The 24,329-nt window shown below is 36.7% G+C and overlaps 1 protein-coding gene across 1 annotated transcript in view; it reads left to right on the top strand.

The window, feature by feature from the left end:
- The window catches only part of EML6 (EMAP like 6), a 116,557-nt gene that overhangs the window by 28,140 nt on the left and 64,088 nt on the right, over window positions 1–24,329 (top strand). The window contains exons 2-7 of the mRNA XM_075497030.1: window positions 4,848–5,007; window positions 10,975–11,073; window positions 13,206–13,274; window positions 15,995–16,180; window positions 18,089–18,224; window positions 22,219–22,420. Of these exons, the coding sequence (XP_075353145.1) occupies window positions 4,848–5,007; window positions 10,975–11,073; window positions 13,206–13,274; window positions 15,995–16,180; window positions 18,089–18,224; window positions 22,219–22,420 (852 nt within the window). The remainder of the gene's footprint in view (window positions 1–4,847; window positions 5,008–10,974; window positions 11,074–13,205; window positions 13,275–15,994; window positions 16,181–18,088; window positions 18,225–22,218; window positions 22,421–24,329) is intronic.

Here is a 24,329-nt window from a genome sequence, read left to right as displayed (position 1 = left end):
AAGTAAGTCTTGAATCATTTCCAGCGAGGGGGATTCTACGACTTCTCTAGGCAACCTATCCCAGTCTTTAATTTTTCTTATGGTGAGGAATGTTTTTCTTGTATCCAGACAGAATTGCCCATGAAGCAACTTGTGTCTCTTGCCTTTTGTCCTCTCACCGTGCATCCTTGTGAAAAGAGTACCTCCACCTTCTCTGTAACTGCTTTTGATGTTCTGGAAGACTGTAATTAAACCTACCCTGAGCCTTCTCTTCTCTCCTGGAAACTTCTCTTCCTCAACCACCATCAATTCCCTCATCCCTTTTTTGTTCTTCCCAGTCAACCATTCTTTCTAGCATCTGTAATTCTCTGGTTCCTTGACTATGTGCTTTACAAAGAAAAAAAATGTTTTATCTGCAGTTTGGGAATTTAAATACAGAAATTACAATTTAATATTCAATTCAATTAAACAATTTAATATTCAATTCAGCTACTTTAAGTAGTTTGCGTTCCGTATCTAAACTTTTCTACTTAGTTCCATCTCAGTTTTAAACTTGAGATCTGTATTATATGTACATAAGTGCATGGAACCTGTTACGGAAAACCAAAAAAATACAATATAGACAAGAAACAAATCCTTTCAGTCCCTTGAAATTCTAATGTGGTTATAAAAGAAAGAGAAAATCTTGGAGCGGGATATTACTGCAACAGAAATTGCGGGGGTAGTAAGAGTTTACCATCTGGCAAGGCCCCCAGACCAGATGGATCCACTAATGACTTTTATAAAGCATTTCATCAGACCCTGCCGGAACACATGACTGGCATCTTTAATTATCCTAAATTAACAGGGTGCCAGCCTTGGATGCTAGGATTCATAATTGTTGATCTTGGAAGGGAAGGAAAAGGAAATGTTCCCTGAAATTTCTTCTTCCTAATAGATCTTTTTATTAATAAGGCGTAATGTTAAAATACTACCTAAGGTAATACTAAAGTTCATCTTAAATGGATTGCTTGCTTAAAAGAAGTGCCTATCGAGGCACAATTACAGACATTTTTTGCAAACACATCAGAGTGCTTTTGGAATTCACAGTTAGCTTTATGCATACACAAAAGCATTCAGCTGCTCAGAAGAGCAGCCTGCCAGGGATCCCCTTGCTTTCTTTGCCTTCCCTGGAGGGAGGGAACGTGCATGTCCAAAGCAGTTGATCTCTGCCTCTTACCCTACACGTGCATCTGCTCCTGCTACTGTTCCCACGGAGAGAAGATCAAGACGTGGGGAAGTGACTGCCGCTACCAGCAAGCAGTACCAGCAGCAATTGCTGCCACTTTTATCCTTTCCGTTTCCACCCCAACTCTTGAGCAAGAGAGCGTCCAGTTCCTTTTCCCACAAACCTGGAAAGCAGGGAGAAATTTGCCTGTCAAATTTCTTCTGCCCACACGCTTAGATCTTGTGGGACTGTGCCCTTGTTGGTGAGGGCACTGCATGTGCCGTGGCTGCCCTTGGTTCCCTGCTCATCTTTCCTCATGGAGCACCCCTCCTCTCATTGCTCATTGATAGTAAAGCCCTTGCTAGTGTAATTTGTATAGTGCGCTGATGGGAAAAGCACAGGAATTATGTGAATTACATTTAAGAGAAATGCTCATGATTTTAAGACACAAGTCTTGATTTCATTTTTCCCACTTTATTTTTGTTATTGTTATTAGGTACTGGAACTGTTACGTATTCTCAATACTGAGAATAGGTCTGCAAACATACACACACTGATAAGAGTGTGCAAACTCCGGTGGATGAGCAGAGCAAGGGAGTACAGGCTTAGGGAGGTAAAGTTGTGTGGTAGGAAGTGCGGGAGCGAAGAAATTAATGACTCGCTCAGAGATGTTGTCTTCAGTGGTCCAGCCATTCGCTTTAGTCGAACAGCTCTGATGTACACTGATGTATCTCAAACAGATATCTGCAGACCTATCGCCTGTGACTTGCAGAAAATTGTCCGGTTGCATAATAAAGACTTTTGTGTTTCTAGATGTTCTTCTTGTTGGAAGGAATAGGAAGTAATTCCCTAATAATATTTTTCTCTACCATAAACTGCTGTTGTTTGAATACCTAATCAATCATATTTTTGTATTGCACTGATTATCATAGTATTTCGGTATTTTCCAGTGGCACAAATAGTGGTATGGTATCATTATAAGTGCTTTAGATACAGGATAGGATGTTTGCTTAGAGAGGTTGAAGAAACGCACCTAACAGTTGAAACCTCATGGCTTGTGTTTTGTACTCATTTTAAAAGGCAGGGAAGGGCACAGAACCTGTGCCAGCGGGAAATCTTACAATCTGAAGAGAGGAAGTGACCCGTACTGCAGATATATTGTGTAGTTGTCCATACAATTTTTATATTTTCATACACAACAAACATGTAAATCATATACAAGTATCAAACAGTCACCAAGATTTGTTCTTGAAATTGGACTCTGTTTCCTTACTCTGTAACCCACTGTTCTGTCTGCCAAAAATAAACACTTGGTTATCTAACAGCCAGACTGAACGTAGGCAGTTATAGTGTATTGTAAAGGCTGTTAGCAGATGAATGTCCTTAGCGGTTCTGAAAAATCAGACTACTTATTCAGGTGCCAAAAATTGATATTAGTTCCTAATTTTAGTTCCCCCACTAGTTGACTTCATGCGTCAAAAAGGACAAAACAAATAACAGCTATGTTCAGTACAGACGTATTTATGTTGTAGGAAATGTGTTCTTGTTCTTAACCTTATACCCAGGAATGGAAATACAAAATGTAAAATGGAAGTTCTAGTAGGTGAAAACCAAACGGGACAAAACAGTGGTAGATGTAATTAAGCTGCAGTTCTGTTCTAGCAGTGAGATAGATTAGCCCAATTAATCTTTTCCATCTAGTTTTTATCATAGAAGAAAAGTATTCTAATTAATTATAGGTATCACAGCTGAAGTATGGTGGAGTCATCCTTTATTCCCCTTGTAGGTTTAGAATTGAGGCGAACTAGTTGACACACAGTATAGTGTAGAATCCAAGCCATGAAGGAAAGGAGAAATGAGCAAGTGCCGGAGCAGATACAACGGTTTTACTGGGCATTGTGCTAAAATTGTTCTTTTTGCATGAATTGTTCTTTAACATGAAAAAATTGAATAAACGACGAAACAATTGTTTCGTCGTTTATTCAATTCACAAACAATTCAATTCAAATTGAATTCAATTTGAATTCAATTCACAAATTCAATTCACAAACAATGAAAAAATTGTTTGTGAAAATTCCTTAAGTTTTTTGATCAATTCTTCTTAATAATTAGTATTTTCTACTCCTGGGATAGAAGAAATCTTCAGCTTCCCTAAGCTGTCTGTTGAATGTCAATTTATTAATAGGATATTTTTCCTTATTCCATCTGTAGCTCACATACTCGGACATTGTTCAAATTTGTTTCCTGGATAACAGTGTAAAACTGTCTTTGTATTCATATTACCGTGGGAGGGGTTTTTATGATTAACATCCCCAAGCTAGATTTTCAAACTAGATCCTCTGGGTTTTGTCAAAGAGAATACCTCAAGGGTTGAAGGGTAGCTTGACAATAGCTCAGAATAATTGCAAAGAGCAGCGTCTGGTACTGTGTCAATCCTGGTAGCCTGCATTCCTCTTGTTAATGTGGGATAAAGTTTGCTAAATGGTGGTCTTTTGTCTTTTGTGTTACAATGAAAATCTGTTACGTGTGATGAGGAAAATATGATTTGATTTTTTTTTTTTAATGATGCTACTGCTTGGTTCCAGAAAATGTTTGACCTCTAAGAGAAATGCTCCCAACACAACAAAACGGAAGTAAATATTAGTGTTCACATTTAGGCAGGGATGAGAGAGAAGGATACTGTGGGCTGCCTGGTGGAGATTTTCGTATCTGAAAGACTGTGAACAGAAACATAGTTTGATTCTGCTAATAGAGCCTGCATTAGAATGCAGCTTGCAGTGACATATCTCTGTACAAATACTACAAAGAATAAAAAAGTTGAGTGTTTAATATGTTTAATAAATGTACAAGAAAGAGTTGGTCGAAGCAAGTCTTCTGAATGCTAGTGGAGTTAATCACTGGAACCCAGGAAACAGTTTTTGAAACATTGGCACCTTTCTTGGATTTAAGTAGTAGAAATACTGCTTGATGTGACATTTTTTGTGCGAAGTACTGTTTCTCATTGGCTGTTAGAGAAAATAGGTAAACTAATAAAGGTACAGTAAATTTTACCTCTCCTTAGGCAGCAGTAACTAAAAGTAGATCTTAAAACACATAGGCCATTGTTCTCCAAATATAGGCGAAACAATTTATTTCTCTGTCTCTTCTGAGGTCGCTATCTTTAAACATGTAAAGATGAGAGGATTTCTTGCATGTGTTTTTCATAGTGAAAAATATCCATTATTTCGCCACTGGTCCATATTTCAGAATATTTGAGCTGATGTGTAAAAGAGGAATAAATTGTAGAAAATCATCCACTGACTTTATAAAGCTATGAAAGACTAAGATAAAAGCCTGTGTGTTCATTCAGCTTATCAATCAAAAGTATTCCAAAATTCTCTGGTTATGTTTTCTTTAAATTTTCCAGTTAAAATATTATTACATGATAAATTGTATTCTGCAGTAGCCATGTTGGTCTCAGTAAAACATATTATTTTAAGTAAATAATGGGATAAAACTGAGTTTTGAAGACAGTTGATATGATCGTTCTAATAAATCAAAAGGAGCTGAAGTTTTTGAGAACTAAAAAAAATTAAGTTGTTTTTTTAATTTAATTTTTACATTTTATACTACTTTACTGATTCAGAAAGTGTATGATAACTTCCACTGTGTTCTATTTCAGCCTTGCAGTTCATCCGGATAAAACTTTAGTAGCTACAGGGCAGGTTGGGAAGGACCCTTACATCTGCATCTGGGATTCCTACCGTGTACAGACTGTGTCTGTTCTTAAGGATGCACATACGCATGGAGTTGCCTGCTTAGCTTTTGATTCAGATGGCCAGGTTTGTATATCTTCTTTCTCTGTGTTTTGAATTTAGTTTGATTTCTGATTCTAGAAGATATGCACATTAAAGTACTTTATGTTTAGGTAGCTATGTGGCTGTAGTACTGAAACTCCTATTACGAATTTTTTATGCAAGGACTGCAAATACAGCTCTTTCAAAGATGTTTTTGAGAGGAAGATCACAACCTAGCATTCAAGTCAAGTAGAGGCATTGGGTGTTGGACAAATATCCATAGAAGAAATGGCCCTCTGTGGCTCAAATGTAATAGCTTCACCACATACTTGTCACCTGCTGTTCAAAGAGATCAGTTCCTGGCAAAGTCCTCACAATCCTGCAGCTTTTTTGGCAGAGGAACTCCAGTAATCTCACTGCTAGGAGAGTCTTGTCGGCTGAGGTGCACAGTCAATTTAATTGAATAATGGGGTTAGGACACAGAGTGTGTGGCTTTGTACAATGTGATTAGATTATATGATGATATTTTGAGACAAAATTTAAAATATAAGTAAATGGTGAGCTATTCACAGCTAAACACTTTTTTTTTTTTCCCCCCTGGAGGCAAACTATTAAAAGCATTCAGTTGTGGATGAAGTAGGAGGAAAATAGATCTACGATTCACATAAACCTGAGAAATATTTCACATTCATAGTTTTATAAATATCTATCTGTGCAGTTCTGTGATTATTGATGTCCAAATAAGTTTTCTGGTCTAACACTGTAGTCATACGTTATAGCTGGTTGCTAAAATATTTTTAGGAATGCTTAGATTAGCTGATACCTGGATTCTTGCACAGATCCTTGTTGGGTTTTGTATTTGCTTGTGTACCTCAGAATTGTATCCCACTCGGGCAGAGCTGCCTTTAGATGATTCTCTTAAAATCGCGTGCTAGATGGTTAGCTGTCTATTGAGAAGGCTTTATTATCATATGCCTAGCTACTCTTCCACTGACCACACAGTGCTTTTATTGCTCTTTCTGAGATCAGAACTGGCCATACAATGCATAAAATGTGTTCTCACGTGAAACAAAAGTACTTTTTATTGTGCATTATTTGTGTATATTCAGTTTAAAGATTAGTCTGAAATGAAGGACACCAACATGAGCAATTGCCTTTGACATGTTTAAAAAGCATTGGGTTACTTGAATTACTAAACAGCACTATGGATTATGTTTCCCCATTAAAAATTGGAACTAGCTTTCTATTTTAAGCCTAGTTTTCAACCATCTTTTTCCAGTTTTCTTAAAGTAAAGCCATTTCCTCTGAAATCTCCTGTGCCAATTCTAATTAAAGAAAAGGTGTTCTTGGGAATTGTGGAATAAAAAAATCAGATGAGAAAACCCCCAAATCAACAGAACAAAATTTCTAATGCTATAATATTTTTGAAGATGTTAATTCAGAAATACCTGTTCTTAAATTTTTTTCTCATTTTTAACTTCATAAGACTGGTGGATAAACTTTTTAAAAACTTATTTAAGCACCTAATGGGAATAAAGACTTGCCAGAGAGCCCAGTCAGTATGAGTTAAAGGTGGAGGCTCTTCTGAAAATCCTGCTGGATGCCGTGCTGTAATTAAAAACTGAGCTTACTGCTGTGTTGACCTTGCCGAACAGTAACGTTCTGTTTCTGGAAGTGCTGGAGAAATTGCAGTTTATTCTGGAAATAAAAATTTGCACAGAACGCTTTTATATCTGGAGAAAGACCAATGCTGGAAAACATAAATATGGATAATGTATCTTGGCTTTTTGCTGCTCTTTCTGGCTTTGCAGAAGAAGCTGCTGTGCTGAGCCAAAATTAAAGGGCATGGTAGAAAGACTTTGAGTATTTGGAATTCAGAGCTGCTAGCAGTTCCAGTTTATTTAGTCAGCACGCCCAAGGGAGCTGGCATCTTGTGATAGGGCAAAAGAGACTTCGCATACGTTGCTTGCATCTTTCTTTTCAGTGCATACCTTTCATTCTTTTATATCGAATGTCTACTAATATCCAAGAAAGATTTGTATTTTAGCCCCAAAACACAAATAAATTAAACAATAACAGAAGGTATAGATACAATAAGAAACATATTCTTTTCTCTGCCTCCTCTGTCAACTGTCCGGTTTCTAAATGAAAGTAGACTGAGGGAAGGCCCAGATAATTCTGCTTCTCTGCCTGAGCTGGATCCCCATAAAGTCAGCTTGGCTTCCTCCTACTCCACTGTGCACAGCTTCTGGTTCTAAGGGTAGCTGCTGTATTGAGTGCTGCACAGCTCCAGTATGTGCATTTAGCGCGGGTCCCAAAGTAGCGACACTGCATCTATATTTTAGCCAAGTTAATTAATTAGCTCTTCTTGTACCAGAAACTCTGGGGCGTCTGTTTCAGGCATTCAGATGAATTAGTTCGGAAATATTACTCCCTGCTGGACTTCAGCTGACAGTGCACGGAGACAGCTTAGTTGTCTCTGCAGTGCTTCCCTGGCATGATTTACCACAAACTGGGTAATGGAGAGTAAACAGGATTTGTTATCTTTTATAATATATGGAGAAGATCTATATGCAGCTTAAATCAAGGGATAGCTTATATGCTTCCTTTATTTTACGTACCTTCAATACAGCTTTAAATTTGGAGACAAATATATTTTGAGTAAATTTCCTATTTTGTACATTATCTATAATTAATACTGTATTTTAAAAGTAGTGATGGGAGCCGCATATCTTGCAGAACTGTTGCTATTTAAAAATACGTATTTTAGTTTGGGCTTCTTCTATACGACCAGGAGATGACATTTGGCGGGAGGGAAGCTGCACTTTGTTCAAAAATTTAATGAAGAGCTGTCAGTTTGCCTATAATTAAAAATGTCTTTTGTTGAATTGGGAATTAATTGTAGTTTCTCCTTAAAAGTACTAACATCTGCTCTTCACAGAATTGCCTACAAAGCTGATGTCTTTTACATTGAGGTATTTCACCAATACTATACAGTTCAATTTCTGTTCCGAGTTATTTTAGATGAACCCTTTTTGTGTACTTTCTAAAAATAATTTTTTTAAAAAAATGGAGTGAGGAGGGCACTGCCATAATACATACATACATATCTAAATTTGGCATTAGGTAGCAGTAGGCTTCTTTAGCCAGATCTTCTAAATCTGTGTAGATTTAAAAATAATTGTTTAATTATGTGCATAAACTACTTGGCAGATATTTTCTTCTGGTAGTTCTGTGAATTCTCTGAACAGAATTCTGTCAAATTCTCTTCCAGAAAGAGGACTAAAAGTGTAAGTGTTTCAACCAAAAAGGAAATTCAGCATTTATCACTTTATTTTTCTGCCACCAGGAGACCTTCCGCAGTAGACCTATGTTAGAAGAAAATACAAAATATTTCTTAATTTCCCCTAGTACTTTCACTGTCCATCTACCTCACTAATGGTAATTTCCTGACTGGTAGTTACAGTTCAGGTCTGATGTTGTTCATATCATGAATCTAAAAGATACTGTAAGTACTGCCATGGTTTCCATGGTGAAGAGAACAGTATAAAAGAGGTGAGAAAAAGTTGGAATCGGTGAAGGTTCCATGAAAAATGTCTTGTGTTTTGATCAGTACATCCAAACGCCTGGGTAGGTGTAGATTGCTCAAGGGCAAATAAAACTTATTGTTGCTACAATAATATGAGTCCTTTCTGAAAATAAATATTTTTATGTTGGTAACTGGCAGGAGCATGTTTGTTCTTTCCCCTATTTGATTTTCTTTCTCCTTCATTACCATACGTCTAATAATCAAGCATCTTGTCCTAGGTTAAATGCAGAAATTCAGTACACAGCTAAGCTCTAGAACCCCACATTTTGAACCTACCTTTATCTACCATTTCAAAGACTCACAGATGGAGAGTCTTCAAATAGATTTTGACATAATATATCATAATCAAGTCTTCTGACTGCTTGGTGTCTTGCAAGTTCCTGTAGTAGGTTCTCACACAGTTTGTATTTTTATTTCAGTGAAAGACAATATAAAAGTAGACTGGACTCAGAGGAACTTGTGGTATAAATCTGTAAATAGGTTTTTCTTTTTTTTTTTTTTTTTTTTTTTTCATTAATACCATATTGCTTAGTACATTTGCTGGCAGGATATTGGTTGGGTTATGCATTATTCACTAGGCAGAGTTCAGGTATTGCAATAGGCATAACGCATGTTGTCAACTCCCATGAAACCAAAGTTTAAAAAGATATATTTCATTGCTCTAAAATAAAGGAACTGTAACTATTAAGAGACAGTGAAGGGCGCATGTGTACCTAGTGCATCTAAACCAGAGGCTTTTGATAGTGGTTCTCTTAAGAAGGAAGGTGTACGCTCTTTTTACACTTATAAATGGCATGAAAAGGCATGGAGTACCTTGTCTCTGAATTATTTTGCTACAGAATGAGAACTGGAGCCTTCTGTTTCTTTATGAGTAATGATATCTTCTCTCAATTGTACAGTAGTTGATAGCCTTACTGCAATTATTATTTTTTCTAATACAGCATTTTAGAGGAACCTCTGGTAATTACACTTGTTTTTGCTGGCTCAGTCCTTTTGTATTATCACAGATGTCTCCAAACAATTTGCCTATTGAAAATTTGAGCCAAAAAATAGTGGACTTCTAGTTGAAGGAAATTCAATTGAAGAGATTCAGTTTGCAAGTCATCTTCTTGAAGCAAATCTTCAAGGAAAAGATCTGGTCAATGTAATCTCTGAAACATGTGTCCATTTGGACCAGACGGTTCATCTGCTGATCTTGGAGGCAAAAAGAAAGGTTTCATTTATGGCATGTTCTTGAAGTGCAGGCTTTCCTATAACAGAGCAAAATGCTTAGGAGCTTCAGTTGGACTGTTAATTCCTTAGGGTAAGTCATTAGACAGGACAATGAGAAGAACAAGGGACAGGCAGTATGGACACAACAGATACAGCTGTTTTTAAGAAGTCATGTTACTGAGCTACAAGATTGTTTCCCATGAAGATAGTCTCTCATCTTCCTATGGTCCAAGTTACTCAGGTATATTCCTTTTACGAATATATGTTGGACATATCCATTATATATCCCTATCCAACATATGTTGGCATCACATCCATTATATACAGTTGCAGTACATTTGGCACTAGCTTAGTCTTTGCTCTGGTACAGATGGTGACACCCATTTCTACCATCTCTGGTCTGTGGTCAAAGATCTCTCACCTAATAAGAAGCTCTGATGGAAATCACATCAAGTTGGACATAATTAGCACAGTCACTGGAAGGGAAAAAACCTACAACCTCCACAAGAACCGTTAATCTTCTGCATATGTTGCAGATGTATGCAATCTACCTTCTCCCCCCCTTCCCTAATTATTCAAGTAGTCATTGTCAATACTAGGGTGCAAAGAAACTGAAAATCAGACCTACCTGACCTTTCTGCTATCTAACAAATTCAACATAGACAGGAAGATTTTCCCTTCCATTCCATTTTGTTCTTTTTCTTTCTTGTACTATTGAGATTTAAAAGTATTAAAATTATTAGCTATTGTAATTGGTGATTTGATGTACTAAGCTATGTAAAAGGCAATTATTAAAAGTATATCCAATTCTGATTCTAAAGCTCAACAAAATGAGAATAATGAACAGAATTGTATTCGGAAATAGTGAGAGCTTTTATTTCCTATTTGCTTTTATTATCAGGTTAATTGATCAAAATGGTAGAATCGCGTACACCTGAAAGAAGCACCTCAAGTCTTTCATGATAAGAATTGTACTTGAGACATTGGTAACCTGAAATTAATAACCTGACTTTTTAGGAAAGATTAGACATTTCGGTGCTTTCTCCAGTGGGTAAATGAGAAGTGTGAGTATCTTGACGGTGCCTTTGCAATGTAGCTCAAACACAGGTCGCATGTGGGAAAATCCATTTGTGCACGTAATAATCTGAACTACAGTAAACTGATTTTTGAGTTGATTTTCTGTTAACTGAATTACTATTGTTTTTCCTTAGCGTTTAGCTTCAGTGGGACTGGATGCCAAAAATACAGTGTGCATTTGGGACTGGAAGAGAGGAAAACTACTGGCAACAGCTACAGGCCATTCAGACAGGGTAATTGTATGAAGTGTTTACTGAATTTTGTCTGGGAGTTACAAAAGTGTTTTAAAAATAATTTTTGATTATATTGGGTTAATCCAAAGATAATTTTGATCATTCTACCTGGCTTTTAAAATACTGAGCAAGGTATTTATTCCTCCTCATTGTGCCAGACGTAGCACAAAGCACTGTGTTAATAAATGAGGCACATGATGGATTCTTGAGCTGACTGTCTAGCAAGCCTAGGGAGGAAATACTTTGTAATTACGCACTGATTAGGATGATTTATGGCTCTTTATGTCAGATGTAAAATGGTAGCTCAGTGGATGAAGATACTGTTCTTTCTGAGTGTGTCAAAAAGACATTTTATCCTGAGGGAAAGTTTAATTATCTCACTTTTATTTTTGCTTAAGACAGTTACCTGTAGGAGAAATATAATTAGGATAAATATTCCTTTTATATCTGTTAACTTCAGGTAAAAGACCATAATAACGTCAATAAATACGAGAAATGAATAGGTCTGAGTTTAGAATATTATTGAGGATTAGGAAATGTTCAAACAGGCTTAGCATAAGCAAAATACCTCCTCAACATATATAAGCACAAGGATGCATGCATTAAAATAAATTATGGACACATTCTGACAACTTTTCTCTTATCCATATTATGATATTATAACATGTTAGAATGTTACAATTTTGAGGTATTATAATGTTTTACTACACATTGTGGAGTATTTATATATGCAAAACAGCAGACTAAACCCTTCCTTACAGTTTGCGTGTACATACAGTCTATCTGCATCTTATGTGTCACCTGAATAAATCTGGTACTTCATTTTTACTTACAACATTCCCAACACAACAGAATTGTAGTCCTTATTTGAATTTCTCTTTCAGAACTGATTTGCTTTCCAGTTACGTCAGTGGACGTTTTGCTACTGACCTCAGTAGGTACAAGATCAGGTTCTGTATTAGCAGAAGACTCCAGGGCAGGCGAGAAGTACTAAAATCGTAGTATCAGTAGGCTTTCACAACCAGAAAAAGGAGATTTGGCACTGGAGAGGGAGTGGGAAAGAATGCATATCTAATTAGGCCACAAATTCTGATGATTTAGTGTGCAGGAGTCATAAAGCATTTCTGAAGATGAAATATCTTGTGCGTTCTAACAACACTTAAATAAAATAGTACTTGAACTACTGTAAATCCTGATGTTTATAAAGAAGATAAATATTTTGTAGGAAGGCAGTACTTCTTTGTGTATAAAATGAATGATGGGTAAGCTTAAGATAATACGTTCCTGTAAGCTGATTGAAATTCTCTTGTGATTTATGCTTCACAGCTGAAGAGCTAAAAGCAGCAAAAAGTCCCATTGCCTTTCTCTACAGACATACGTTTCCTGAAGTAACTAATGATTGTGGTAACCTCATTGGTTCTCAGCTTGGGCATTGAAAAGCTGAATGCCAGAGGTGAAAAGTCTAAAAATAACATATTGCTGAGAATCTGGGACAAAATACAAACTTTTTGTTTCCAAACTTTATACAATATTTTCCATTTGGCGTAATCCCATAGTCATAGAATACACTGTAAGTTTCTTCTGGTAAGGTATATAGGATCTGATACTTCTGATACTTCATTTTTTGGTGCATGCTATTATAAATGTAAATGTAACATTAATCAAAATGAAGAATTCAGTTTTAACTCTGTAGATTAGGTCAGATGAATGATATTCCCCCATTTTGTTGCTGAGGTGTTTTGGTTAAATTAGATACTGTACCTTTTACCTAAAATAATGAATAAAGATAAATGTACTGATCTTTCTTCCCTAAATTTGAGGAACATTAGCTTACACCATAATTCCCATTTCATTTGAGACAGTAAATATTGTTTATTCAGTAATACCTTGGAGCTAGAATAGATTGGTAGTGTGAAGGCAGGAATGAGGTGTGTTGACAGCACTATGTGAGGAAGCCTGCATATTTGCCTTAATCTTTGTTTACAGAGAGTTCCAAGTTTACCTAAATAGTATTCTTTCATTTTTAGTAATATGTTCAACAGAAATGATGCCTAAAAATTGGTAAAAGCAAACTGAACCTAGATGCAGTTACTGTGTAATTTCAAATATCAGCTTACTGTACTTCTTAACAGATATTTGATATTTCCTGGGATCAGTATCAACCAAATAGAATCGTCAGCTGTGGAGTAAAACACATAAAGGTAAATAGCTTTTATTGTAAAGGTAAATAGCTTTTATTGTTTATTTGTTAAAAAGTAAATAAATGTCACAAAAGAAATTTGTCCTCTTTTATGATGAGGGCTTTAAATGTAAGACAGTTTATATTTTTCTTTCTTTACTCTGTGAACATTTTAGCAGAACTTTTTGTTTGAAGCCAATTTAGACATTCAGCAGTGACTGAGGTGCAGATCCACTTAACAAGCAAAGTGGGAAGATCACTTGGTGTAATTTTCATCCGTATACACTTGTAAGTTTTGGGTTCTCTGCCCTCTCCGTTCCACCCAAATTGTCTCAAAATTGTCTCAGCCTTTAGTGATTTCTCTCATCAAGCATCACAAAGGGTCACTGAACAATAGGTATAGGAGGAACTAAGTTAAAAGTATGAATTGAATGAACTGCTACCAGCATTTGTAGGAATACCACAGAGAAGGTATGCAATATCTGCAGAGGTGAACAGATGAAAACTCTAGGGCCCCACTATTTGCTCTCTCTAAGTCACCTTTTCCAGAGGTGATTTAAATATGAACCTAGATATATACTATAAGTTTAGGATAAAACATTGTCGCGCCTGTAAAAAGCTTAGAAAGAAATCCTTCTGCTTGCCAATATTCCCTGCAGGTTTCTATTTTTCTCCTGTCTCATCAAAAGCATTCCTAACAGATGGCAATTATTTCACATGACTGGGGTGGGAAGAGCTTTAACTAGAAGTTTAGGAAACCAGTTAATATCTCTAGTTCTGGTTACTGAGAAGCTTGTGCCCTTAAAACCACCACTGCTTTCAAACTGTGGGTGGTTTTGGCAGAAGTGATACCATCTGTTGTATTCTGCAAGCTGTTTTCCCAAACCTGTCTTTGTTTGGCACCTGTATTCTATTTAAAATTGCCATAATTACCCTGAATGTGCATAATACCGGGCAAAGTAAACACATATAGATACAGGCATGCCAAAAAAAAAAAGCAGGGGGGAAATGATTAGATATTCCCCTCCAGCGATTCTCAAAGAGGAGTCTATATACTTGCCGTTCATTATAAGGCTGTGGGAATGTGATCATTAACTTGCAACGAAGGAAAAGAACAGCTCTAAAGTAGTTGTATCACTCTGAGAATCGGGACTAATACTTGGGAATAGTGCCATTTATTCCTTTAGCATTTCAGTTCTTTTGGTTCATTTGGCTGAGCAGATATTAAAAGCTGTGGTAAAGCTAAGGAGCTAAGGAACCTCAGACTGAGCTCAGGATCCTCCCTCCACCCATTTCCTTACACTGCTACCTGCTCTCTTGCCCTTCTACAGCTAACCAGAAGTGAGGAGAGTGTATGTTTTACTCACAGTATGAAAGCCCCGGGGGAAGTATTCCCACTGCCTTCTCATAAATTGGCTTATGTTAAGAGGCAATGGGAAAATTAATTGAATTAGAAATAGAGAAGGATCTGAAATAAAAACCCTTGATCCAAGGATTTTCTGGAATTCAGTTTTAATAGGAATCTTATAGGAGTAAGTACAAAGAAGAAAAACCTAAAAATTCAGCTTATAGCCACAAAAAGATGTAGGCATATTAAGTGCAAATGAGATAGACATTATGCATCTATGTCAGACACTTCAATATTCCTGTCCAGTCTCTGAAAGTATCTTTCCAGTGTGCAATGGACCACAGAGCATAGATGCCTCAACTAATAAAGACCTGAGCGGGCAAGTCCATTCAGGACTATGCTACACCACATAGATTTACTGTTCTGTTTTTGTATGTGTCCAGAACATCCTAGTGCTGGCAGGCCTGGGTATTTCAGCACTTCTTTTACACATCTGATTGAAATTCTCTTTACTCTGCCTTCCCTGGAAGGTCTGATCCTTGAGGGGGAGCTGAGTGCGCAATCTTCTCCACTTGATAAAACGATGTTTATTTAAAAAAAAAAAAAAGCTGCACTCTGCACTCTGAACTGATTCAAAAAGAAATAGTATATTTCTAGCCCACCACTAAAGACACCCTTCTAAGACAAACTTTGTATTCTCTTGACTCTTTTTTTCTCTTCCCCAGTCAGTCTTACATTCATTTTTGCAGAATGTTACTGTGTCTGTGTAGAAGTCAAGAAAGTCACCATTCCACACTTAGAGAATTTACTAGTCTCATAGTCAGGGAGTTGTTTCATGTACAAGCGTCTGCAGTCTCCATCCAACAGGTGGTTTCTCAGTAAATGTAACTCTATTTGAGGGACGTATCTCCTTCAGTGCATTGGAAAAGGGCAGAAATGTCTACTCTAGGCACATAGGTTCTTTAAGATTAAGTATTTTATTACTTCGGAACTGTAGCTGTATTTTAAGTTTTGCAGACAAGAAAAATGGGACGTTCCTGGCTTTAAAAAGTGTGCATTCATATTGACAGGTATCACCCAGCAAAACATGATAAAAGATAGTGAGATAATGAGAAGGGGTAGTGTAGCAATAGTGAGTCAGAATTGTGCCTCACTTTCTCAAACAGTTTGATCATTTTGTTTTGTTCTTAGACTTAACTGTATTTGCCTGGAGGTTTCCTTGGTAAGCGGGCAGTTTTTGGAGTAATGGGCATTCTGATAGGACTACAGGAGTCATTTCAGTGTCTGTCCAGACGCTGTTCTGTAAGGATGCACGTCTGTGAGATCTGCACACTAATATGAAAAAACAGAAATTCTGCAGAAATTTTTCCTAATATGCCATTTATATTTCACAGTTTTGGACATTGTGTGGAAATGCACTGACAGCAAAGAGAGGAATATTTGGTAAAACAGGAGATCTCCAAACTATCCTTTGTTTAGCATGTGCAAAAGAAGATATCACGTACTCTGGTGCTTTAAATGGAGACATCTATGTTTGGAAAGGGCTAAACTTAGTCCGCACAATTCAAGGAGCACATAGTGTAAGTTGTGTTTTTAATGTCAATTTCTGAAATGAACTGTTCATTGAATTGAAAAACTTCTTGAAGGCTTATCTACAAAGATTTTCTTCTGTTTCAGGTCAGAAGAATGTCTAAGACTGTTCATCAGTTAAGAACTTATGTGTAATCTTATACTTTGTTTACATGTTGTCAGCGGATGCTAGCTGCTGAACCAATATTGACAGAACTGCTGATATTTATAGCATTGATTTAACCAGGCAGACTAAATCTAAAGTGAAGTTTCTAAAGCTAAAGTTTCACAGATTGAGTAGCTTCAGTTATGATCAGTTTACTTAAAAATAGTTGGTAACCAAAAGATCTCATTTTAAATAGAATTTTACCACTAAAATTCCCAACACTGAAGACTGACTCTTCATAAAAGCTTCAATGTGGAGTAAACCAGTTTAATCTGTGAATTGCACTCCGACCATATTCCAAAACCAGTTTACTGCAATTGGCTTCATACCACCACCCCACCCCCGCCTCAATTTGGAGCACTTATAATTACAGAGAGAAAGGGGAATGCATAGGATCATGTTAGATTTCTAACCACTCTAATACAATAAATTTATGTCTCTGTTGTTGCTGCAGTAAAGGCATAGTAGGATTTTCATGTCTTGTTTCAAATGTATTTGAGAACTACTCCTGTTTTGAATATGATTGTGGCTAATGGCATTCTAGCATGGGTTTTTTGAACAGGAGGAAACGAGTATTTTGCTTAGAAGAGTGATATGAAATCTAACAGTTGTCGCTATAGTTTTCTTCTAGAAGCTTTCTAGAAAGAGCACTGCAAACTTAACAGTTTTTTCTGACCTCCCAAAATTAGTTATGTTGGCAGTGCATCAAGATTCACGTAGCTTTTCAAATTAGATCTAAGTGTTCAGAGAGTAATTATTATTTATAGAGGTAATCCCTAATTTATGAAAGCAGTCAGACTGAAGTCAGTGGGACATCTTACCTGCAGAACTACTGTGTAATTGCCAGGTTGTAGTTATGCGCAACTGCAATAACATGGAACTATCTTTGGCAAACAATAAACCCCTGTAGTATATTTGCAGAATTTTATTTAGATTCATTAGAATGATTAAATACAATCTCTTTCTATAGAATGTGTTCTGTTTCATCCTTATAAATTATGGGGTTTGCCATGGCTAATACGCATTCTCTTGCCCAATTTATAATCTCTATGTAATTAATTATTAGAAATATTAATTTATTAAGACATTGAACAAGGCCACTTTGACAACAGAGGTCTTCTCTTCATTGTATTAATTTCCATGCAGTTCAACTTGTCCCTTAACTGAAAGGTTTTCCTAATAAAATACTGAATCAGCAGGCATTCCGTGAGCTATTCCAGTGTAGTACAGCACAGTCATCAGCAATGAGGCATTTTCAAAAATGAAGAATAAATTCAAACTGTAATAGAAACTTGTCTTTCAACAAAGAGAATGAATTGACACTCTTTCAGTTCCTGTCAGATTCCAAATGATGTCTGAACTGAATTCATGAAAGAATGTCTCAATCACCTCCGCACCTGTAAGAATATTTGTATTGCTTGTTTGCTTGTTTTTGTTTATTCCGGGTAACGTTATTTTAAGTGTTCCATTATTTATTTAATAGTCCTTGTAATAATACTAACTAAACCAAATTTCAAGTTCTGCAAATAGGCTATATCACTGGTATTTGTACAAAAATTTCTACATAAATCACTAAAGTGGGAGCACTTGAAATAAAAGCATCCCCCTGTGTTTGCTGGTTTGCTTTCTGGATGGACAACATTTTGCTGCCTAGCAGTTTCTAGCCTTTAACAAGAGTGTTCAAAAACGTTTGCTTTGTGCGTTTAAATTGATTGTAAAGAACTTTAAAACTTGTTATACTATTGGTTAACAGGCTGGAATTTTTAGTATGTATGCATGTGAGGAAGGTTTTGCCACCGGAGGGAGAGATGGTTGCATTCGGTTATGGGACACTGATTTCAAACCAATTACTAAAATTGATCTCAGGGAGACTGAACAAGGATACAAAGGTAATGAGCTATTACTTTAATGGTTTTTTACACATCTAGATAATGGATTATGACACAATTTAATTTGAAGCATGAATGTCTCTGCATACTGCTGATTTTTTTTATTTAATGACTTTATTTACTTTTGAGATCTGTATTCCCTTTTTTCTCTCACAATGATGTAGCCTGTAGAGTTTTCTGTGTTTCATAGCATAAACAGAGGGGTGCTTATAGTTGCTGCTCCCCACCATGCAAATACAAGAAGATAAGTAAAAACTAATTAAATACAAAAAGATAGGAGAGTGAAGTTAGCCAATCTTTAACTTAATTAATTGCAATTCATTTAATTAATGGAGATTTCTGGAGCCCAATATTCAAAGATGCTGAGCATCTGAGCACTCCATTAGGTTAATTGGGAATGGTAGCACTTGGCATATTTAATAGAGAGAATGTTATTAAATTCTTGACCATCATATTTGTGGAATCTAATAATGCTTCCTATTGGCTTAGTCATCACCTTATTTTATGATTAGACTCTCAGAGCACTTATAATCTCCATAGTTCATAATGCATGCTTTATCAAGATCTTAGTCTTCTGGGAATTCTACACATCCATTTGGATTGATAGTATAGCAGTCTGTTTGCTGGCCTGAAGTAGGCTTTATACACTTTTGGCAGCCAACTTTGTAATGGTTAGTGTTAATTTCCCCTGCTTCTTAGCTTATGTTTTTAGACCTAGTTTTCATATTAAAATTACCATTGGAATAGTCAAGAGGCTACTAAGAAGGATAAAATTTTCTTTCTCAATTACAGATATTTTGGCCTGTGATCTAGTAACAAGCTCATTCTGTTTATTTTTCATCTTACTTAAAGTAGATCAGCTAATGATTCTAATACTTTTAAAATGCATAGGTTTGCAATATCTAGGCTCATCCAACAAGCAGACTGCCAACAGCCTTAGGTGAATGCTTCTCTACCAGTTTGCCAAACTGTAGTGTAAACTCATGGAATTTAGCCCTCAAAAAAGTTATCAAAAACACCCAACCAGTAGTCCCTTTGCTCTGTAGTTCTGGCTTTATGGAGTTTTTTGCAGCCAGAATCATAATGCTTAACGTTCATTTCTAGAAAACAATAGCAGTACCTTATGACCATTTACAGCAGCTTTGATCAATTTAGAAATACTTTCTAAAAATTGTGGAGATATAAGCCTGTACATGTGGGTTAGATCATTCTGGCTTATACCAGTCTTGCAGTCAGTCCGTTCCTAATAACAGTCAGAATAACATCTCTGAAGGGCGACACAGAGAAATCAGTGCTTACACACGAAACATACATCTTCAGTCTTCTTGTTCTTTGTGAAGTGATTCTGGGAGGGAGCTTTATCCCACATATTTGTGAGACCAGAGTAGAAGGAATTTTTTTTGTCTTATTGCTGCCTGGGATGTGTCCACACTCAATGCAAACCAGACTTTAGCTGACTTTAGTTACTTTTAATTGACTGTAGTTATCTTCTGTGGAAAATTACTACTTCAAAATTAAAACTTACATTACAGAACTGTAATGTATTCATAAAGGTGTCTTCTTCAGCACATTGTCTGCAGAAAGCACCTAGCTATCCTTCTACAGGTTGCCTAAGAAGAGATTTTGATCTTGATGGCAGTTAAATCAAGGAAGGCCTTACTGAAGGTGAATTCTCATTAGACATGCTATGGAGTGATTCTGACTTGATGCTATTATTTCTATCATCTCCTAAATGCTACAGGGTACAGAATATATAGATGAGAGCAGCTAAATAGAACCAGACGCCATACATAACGGCAGCTGTATGGCTGAGAGACAGTCGGTAGAGGTTTTTGCTATCTTCTTACTTGGCAAAAGTAGTAAAAAATTTCATTTGCAGAACGTGAATTGAGTTGCCATTTAGACTTGTATGTAAATGAACAAATTTTTAAAAATCGATTAGTTAATTGATTTCTAAAACCTAAAACTAGAACGCTGTCCAAATCTTGTCTTCAAAGCATTTAAATCCTTCAGGTTTATGTTTGTTTGTCAAAATAAAAACATTGCCTGCTTTAATGGCAAGAAACTGACTTAAGCAAGTCTGCAAAATTGTATCAAAGCTTAGTCAAAGATGGTGTGCCCATGAGCATAATTGTTGAGACTAAATAAAAAGACATCACGATGTATCTCTGAAAAGTGCAATGGGACTGCTGGTCTGACTACAACTATAAAAATTTAGGACCTTGGGGATGACTGCAGGTCATAAAATCCAAGCATGCACTTATACCCTGTCACCATAATTTTTTAAAATTTTTATCTTTTTCCTGTTTCAGGGTTTCTTCTCTCTGTGTTCTTTCTTTCAGTGTGATACAACTCTTGCCTGCAATGTTCCTGTTATGTCTCTGTCCTTTTCTGCCGATTCTGTCTCTTATGTCACCCACTGATGATCACTTCCATTTAGTGCTTGCTACTAACAGACTGTGGAAATTTTGTTTCATTTTCAGTTATGTCAGTGGCACCGATTAGTTTAAGCACACATGTAACATCGAGCAGTGGTGGTAGCCTTAACTGCTTACCTATGACCTTCTGTCCCTCCTTTCCAATTACTTTTTCCAAAGCAGTTTGCAAAGGCATCAGCTTTCAAACTTAAAATGTCTTTCTAGGTGCCAGGAAGATGACTTCCCCCCCCGCCCCGTATATACTCGTTCATCAGTCATCCTGTACTGAAGAGTACTAAACACTTTTTAAATGAGATGCATCACCAGTAACAATCTGATCATAGGCTTGGCTTTTATATTTAAATATACATGTATATTAGTAAAAAATCTGATAATGGCTAATCTTTATGTGCAGTACATCACAGAAAACATTAGCTTTCCCCCATCAAAAGATGTACCTGGTATTCTAAAACTTAACAATACCCATTTTCCACTTAACATCTGAACTTCATTCCTTGTATGGCCTTTGGTGTTCATCAAGTTTATAAGTCAAAGCTTCAGTAGAAGTTTAGCTAAGTCACAAAATGACATTGTCAAAATTAAAAGGTACTGGAAATGGACAAGACAATAAATGAAGATTAATTTGCCCTTCTCAAGAGATGACACAAAATGCCTACAATATATTTTCTTTATGTGACCAGTATTTAATTGAATTGTGTATTTGGTTCCAAAAGATGTTAAAATGATGACATGGTTGACCTTGACTACGTGACAAACGGACTTTTTTTATTCATTCACATCTCGCAGCACCTAGACCCATTATCCAAATTTTAATTTTCATATACTGGAACAGAAAATACAAATGCTGCAGGCAGTCAACCAGAGAATGCTATAAAATTGCTCAGCCTGTTAAGAGGGTATTTTTAAGCTTGTGGTTAGTAAAATTCCAGCTGCAAAGTTAGGATCAGATTTGTGGAATAAGATCAAGCTCTCTAAAAGGTATGCAAAGCAAGATTCTGTTGTTTTTTGGGTTTGGTGGTTTGGGTTGTTTTTTTTTTTGGGGGGGGGGGGTGGTAATAATCAGTTGGGACAAAAATAGAGAAGTGTGATAACATGGGCACAAACCATTTAAATTCACCATTAAAATTTTATTCAACATTTTATTTAAATGTGCAAAAAAAGTAAAGTACTGAAAAAAGGAATAAAACCAGCTTCAGTCACAGGAACCTTGGCTAATCTAAAATTTAGATCTTTAAATCATGTGAAATTGAATTGTTTTTTAAAGTAAATTCCCAAGTTGTATGCAAAGCATGAGAACTTGATCCTTTGAGAAACTGGCAGCAGCAATGTTAGATACTCAGCATTTTCCCAGGATTGAGCCTTCTCTTTTTCTGTCAAATGGAGATAATTTAGCATAACTGTTTTGAGATGTAATCAGCTGTGATGTATTATAAGACTTCAGTGTCAAAGCATAACAGTTGTTAATATATTAACTCTTGAAGTCTTAATGATCTTCACTGTACTGTCATTTTGTCTCGTCATTGCCATTAATCTAAGGTTGTTCTGTCCCCTGTCAGGTTTGTCCATCCGAAGTGTCTGTTGGAAAGCGGACAGACTTTTAGCAGGGACACAGGACAGTGAAATATTTGAGGTGCTAGTAAGAGAGAGAGATAAACCCATGCTGATTATGCAGGGTCATTGTGAAGGGGAGCTCTGGGCCCTGGCGGTCCATCCAAAGAAGCCTTTAGCAGTCACAGGCAGTGATGATCGATCTGTACGGTAAGGCTAGACCTTATTTATTTTTTATCTATTCATTGATGTACACATCATTTTTTAACAAATGTCAATTTGACGTGTTTGTAATTTATTTATTTTCTGGCCTTATGTTAAGACTCCATTAAGACAACCTTTTTTTTCCATGTTTTTCTTAGCAGCTTTGCTTTTTCTCTTCAGCCTTCATATTTGGGCTCCACACATCATTTAAAAGTAGTCGGAGTTCGTGTTCAAAACATGCTGGACTTCTATACTCTGCTTTAAGTACTAGTTCATTACTGTTCTGAACAGCAGGCGTAGGTATCTAGATGGAGAATGGTCACCTCATACTTTTTTTCTGTTCATAATATGCAACAAGCCTAAAACCTAAATACCTTTGACCAATGTTTTACACGGCAGGCGTCTGACTCAGCCATGAGTGTTTAGAAAATCAGATCTAAAACCAATTCAATTAAAATGCCAGACAATGAGGTTAATGAAAATGCACTGTTTTACCCCAGTGAAAAAGATCCTTCAGAAGTTTAGTTGTAGCACTCATGCCTCAAGCCTTTGTAGCAGAGATTTGAAGTTTTGGACACATATTTGTGGAAGTTGTCACAAAGTCAAGGATGTTTCTTTTCCTGTCCCTGTTAAGATTTGGCGAATTGATAAGCCTCTGAAAAAACCTCAACATTTTTAATGTCCTTAGTAAGACTTTACTGTAAAGTCTGGAGGTTGAGCTAAGATTCTCACTGTAGTGGATGTACTCCCGTACCCACACAGCTGTTGTGTGTTATCTCATCTGGGCATGGACACTGCCCATTGTGACTAATAATAATTACCTGTCATTAAAGAGATGGAGATTTTCCTGACTGCCAAAGCTACCCATGGGGGCTGGAGAGATTTTTGGGAGACTGGGTTTTATTATGGCAGTCTCCTGAGTCTTTCCTCAAATTGTGGTTCTGCCCTTGCCCTGAAACCCTACCCCCTGCAGAACAGCGCATACAATGGGGTTCATGACAGCTTGGTTTCCCAAGCTCCGATTCCCCTAATGTCCTCCTCAGCAGTTTCTCCTGACCCTACTATCCTAATTTCTAACCCCTCCATCAGGTTTTTCTCCAACCCTATGCCAGGTGGATCATGACTGCTTTTCATCTTATATAGATAATTTGATTGCATATTTTCAAATCAACCCCAGGCAGCTACCAAACAGTTTTTCAGTTTTTATGGACTACTAGTCAACTTATTTCAGAAACATACATGTGGATTCTACCATTTGGCCATATTTCAATGGGAAAAGTCAATCTCTACCATACGTACAGCTTCTAATTTATGCTCCTTCATATTCCACATTATGATTCACCTCTGCCTTGAAGCTTGCTGGTCAGTTGGAATTTCTTTGTCCCTTTCCTTTCTATCTTTTTACTTGTACTGGTTTTCTATTCCTGTCATCCTTCATCTCTTTCTAACCGTAATTAAAATCCAAATTGTGAAACTAACAAAACCGCCAGTTGTTCACTACAGTCACATTATCTCCATTTATTACACTAATTATATTACAGTAATGTGTAATAATACACATTAGTATTATTTCTTTCAGTTTGTAAAATGCATGGATAGTCTCTACTGCTTGGGTTTGTCCGCACAGTTTTATAGGCAAGCACAAATTCTCACCGCCTGCATTCTGGTAGGATGCAAGGCAGTTCTGAAACAAGAGCTGCAAAGCTGGCATTAGGGTTGTACTGCCCTCAAGCTAATAAGCCATGCTAAGACTTTGGATTTATTATCTTGGACTCATCTCTTGGTTAGCATGGTAATTCAGCTCTGGCTTGGAGCTGGATAACGTACTGCTGACTCAAAGTGTGCTTGGAACAAACTTGTGCCCCTCTATGAAAGACTGTGCAAGCGTGCTCTTTGTGCACATAAAGCCTTCATT

This window comes from Mycteria americana, chromosome 3, assembly GCF_035582795.1.
Source record: "Mycteria americana isolate JAX WOST 10 ecotype Jacksonville Zoo and Gardens chromosome 3, USCA_MyAme_1.0, whole genome shotgun sequence".
Lineage (NCBI taxonomy): Eukaryota > Metazoa > Chordata > Aves > Ciconiiformes > Ciconiidae > Mycteria > Mycteria americana.
This window is presented reverse-complemented; position numbering and strand designations above follow the sequence as displayed.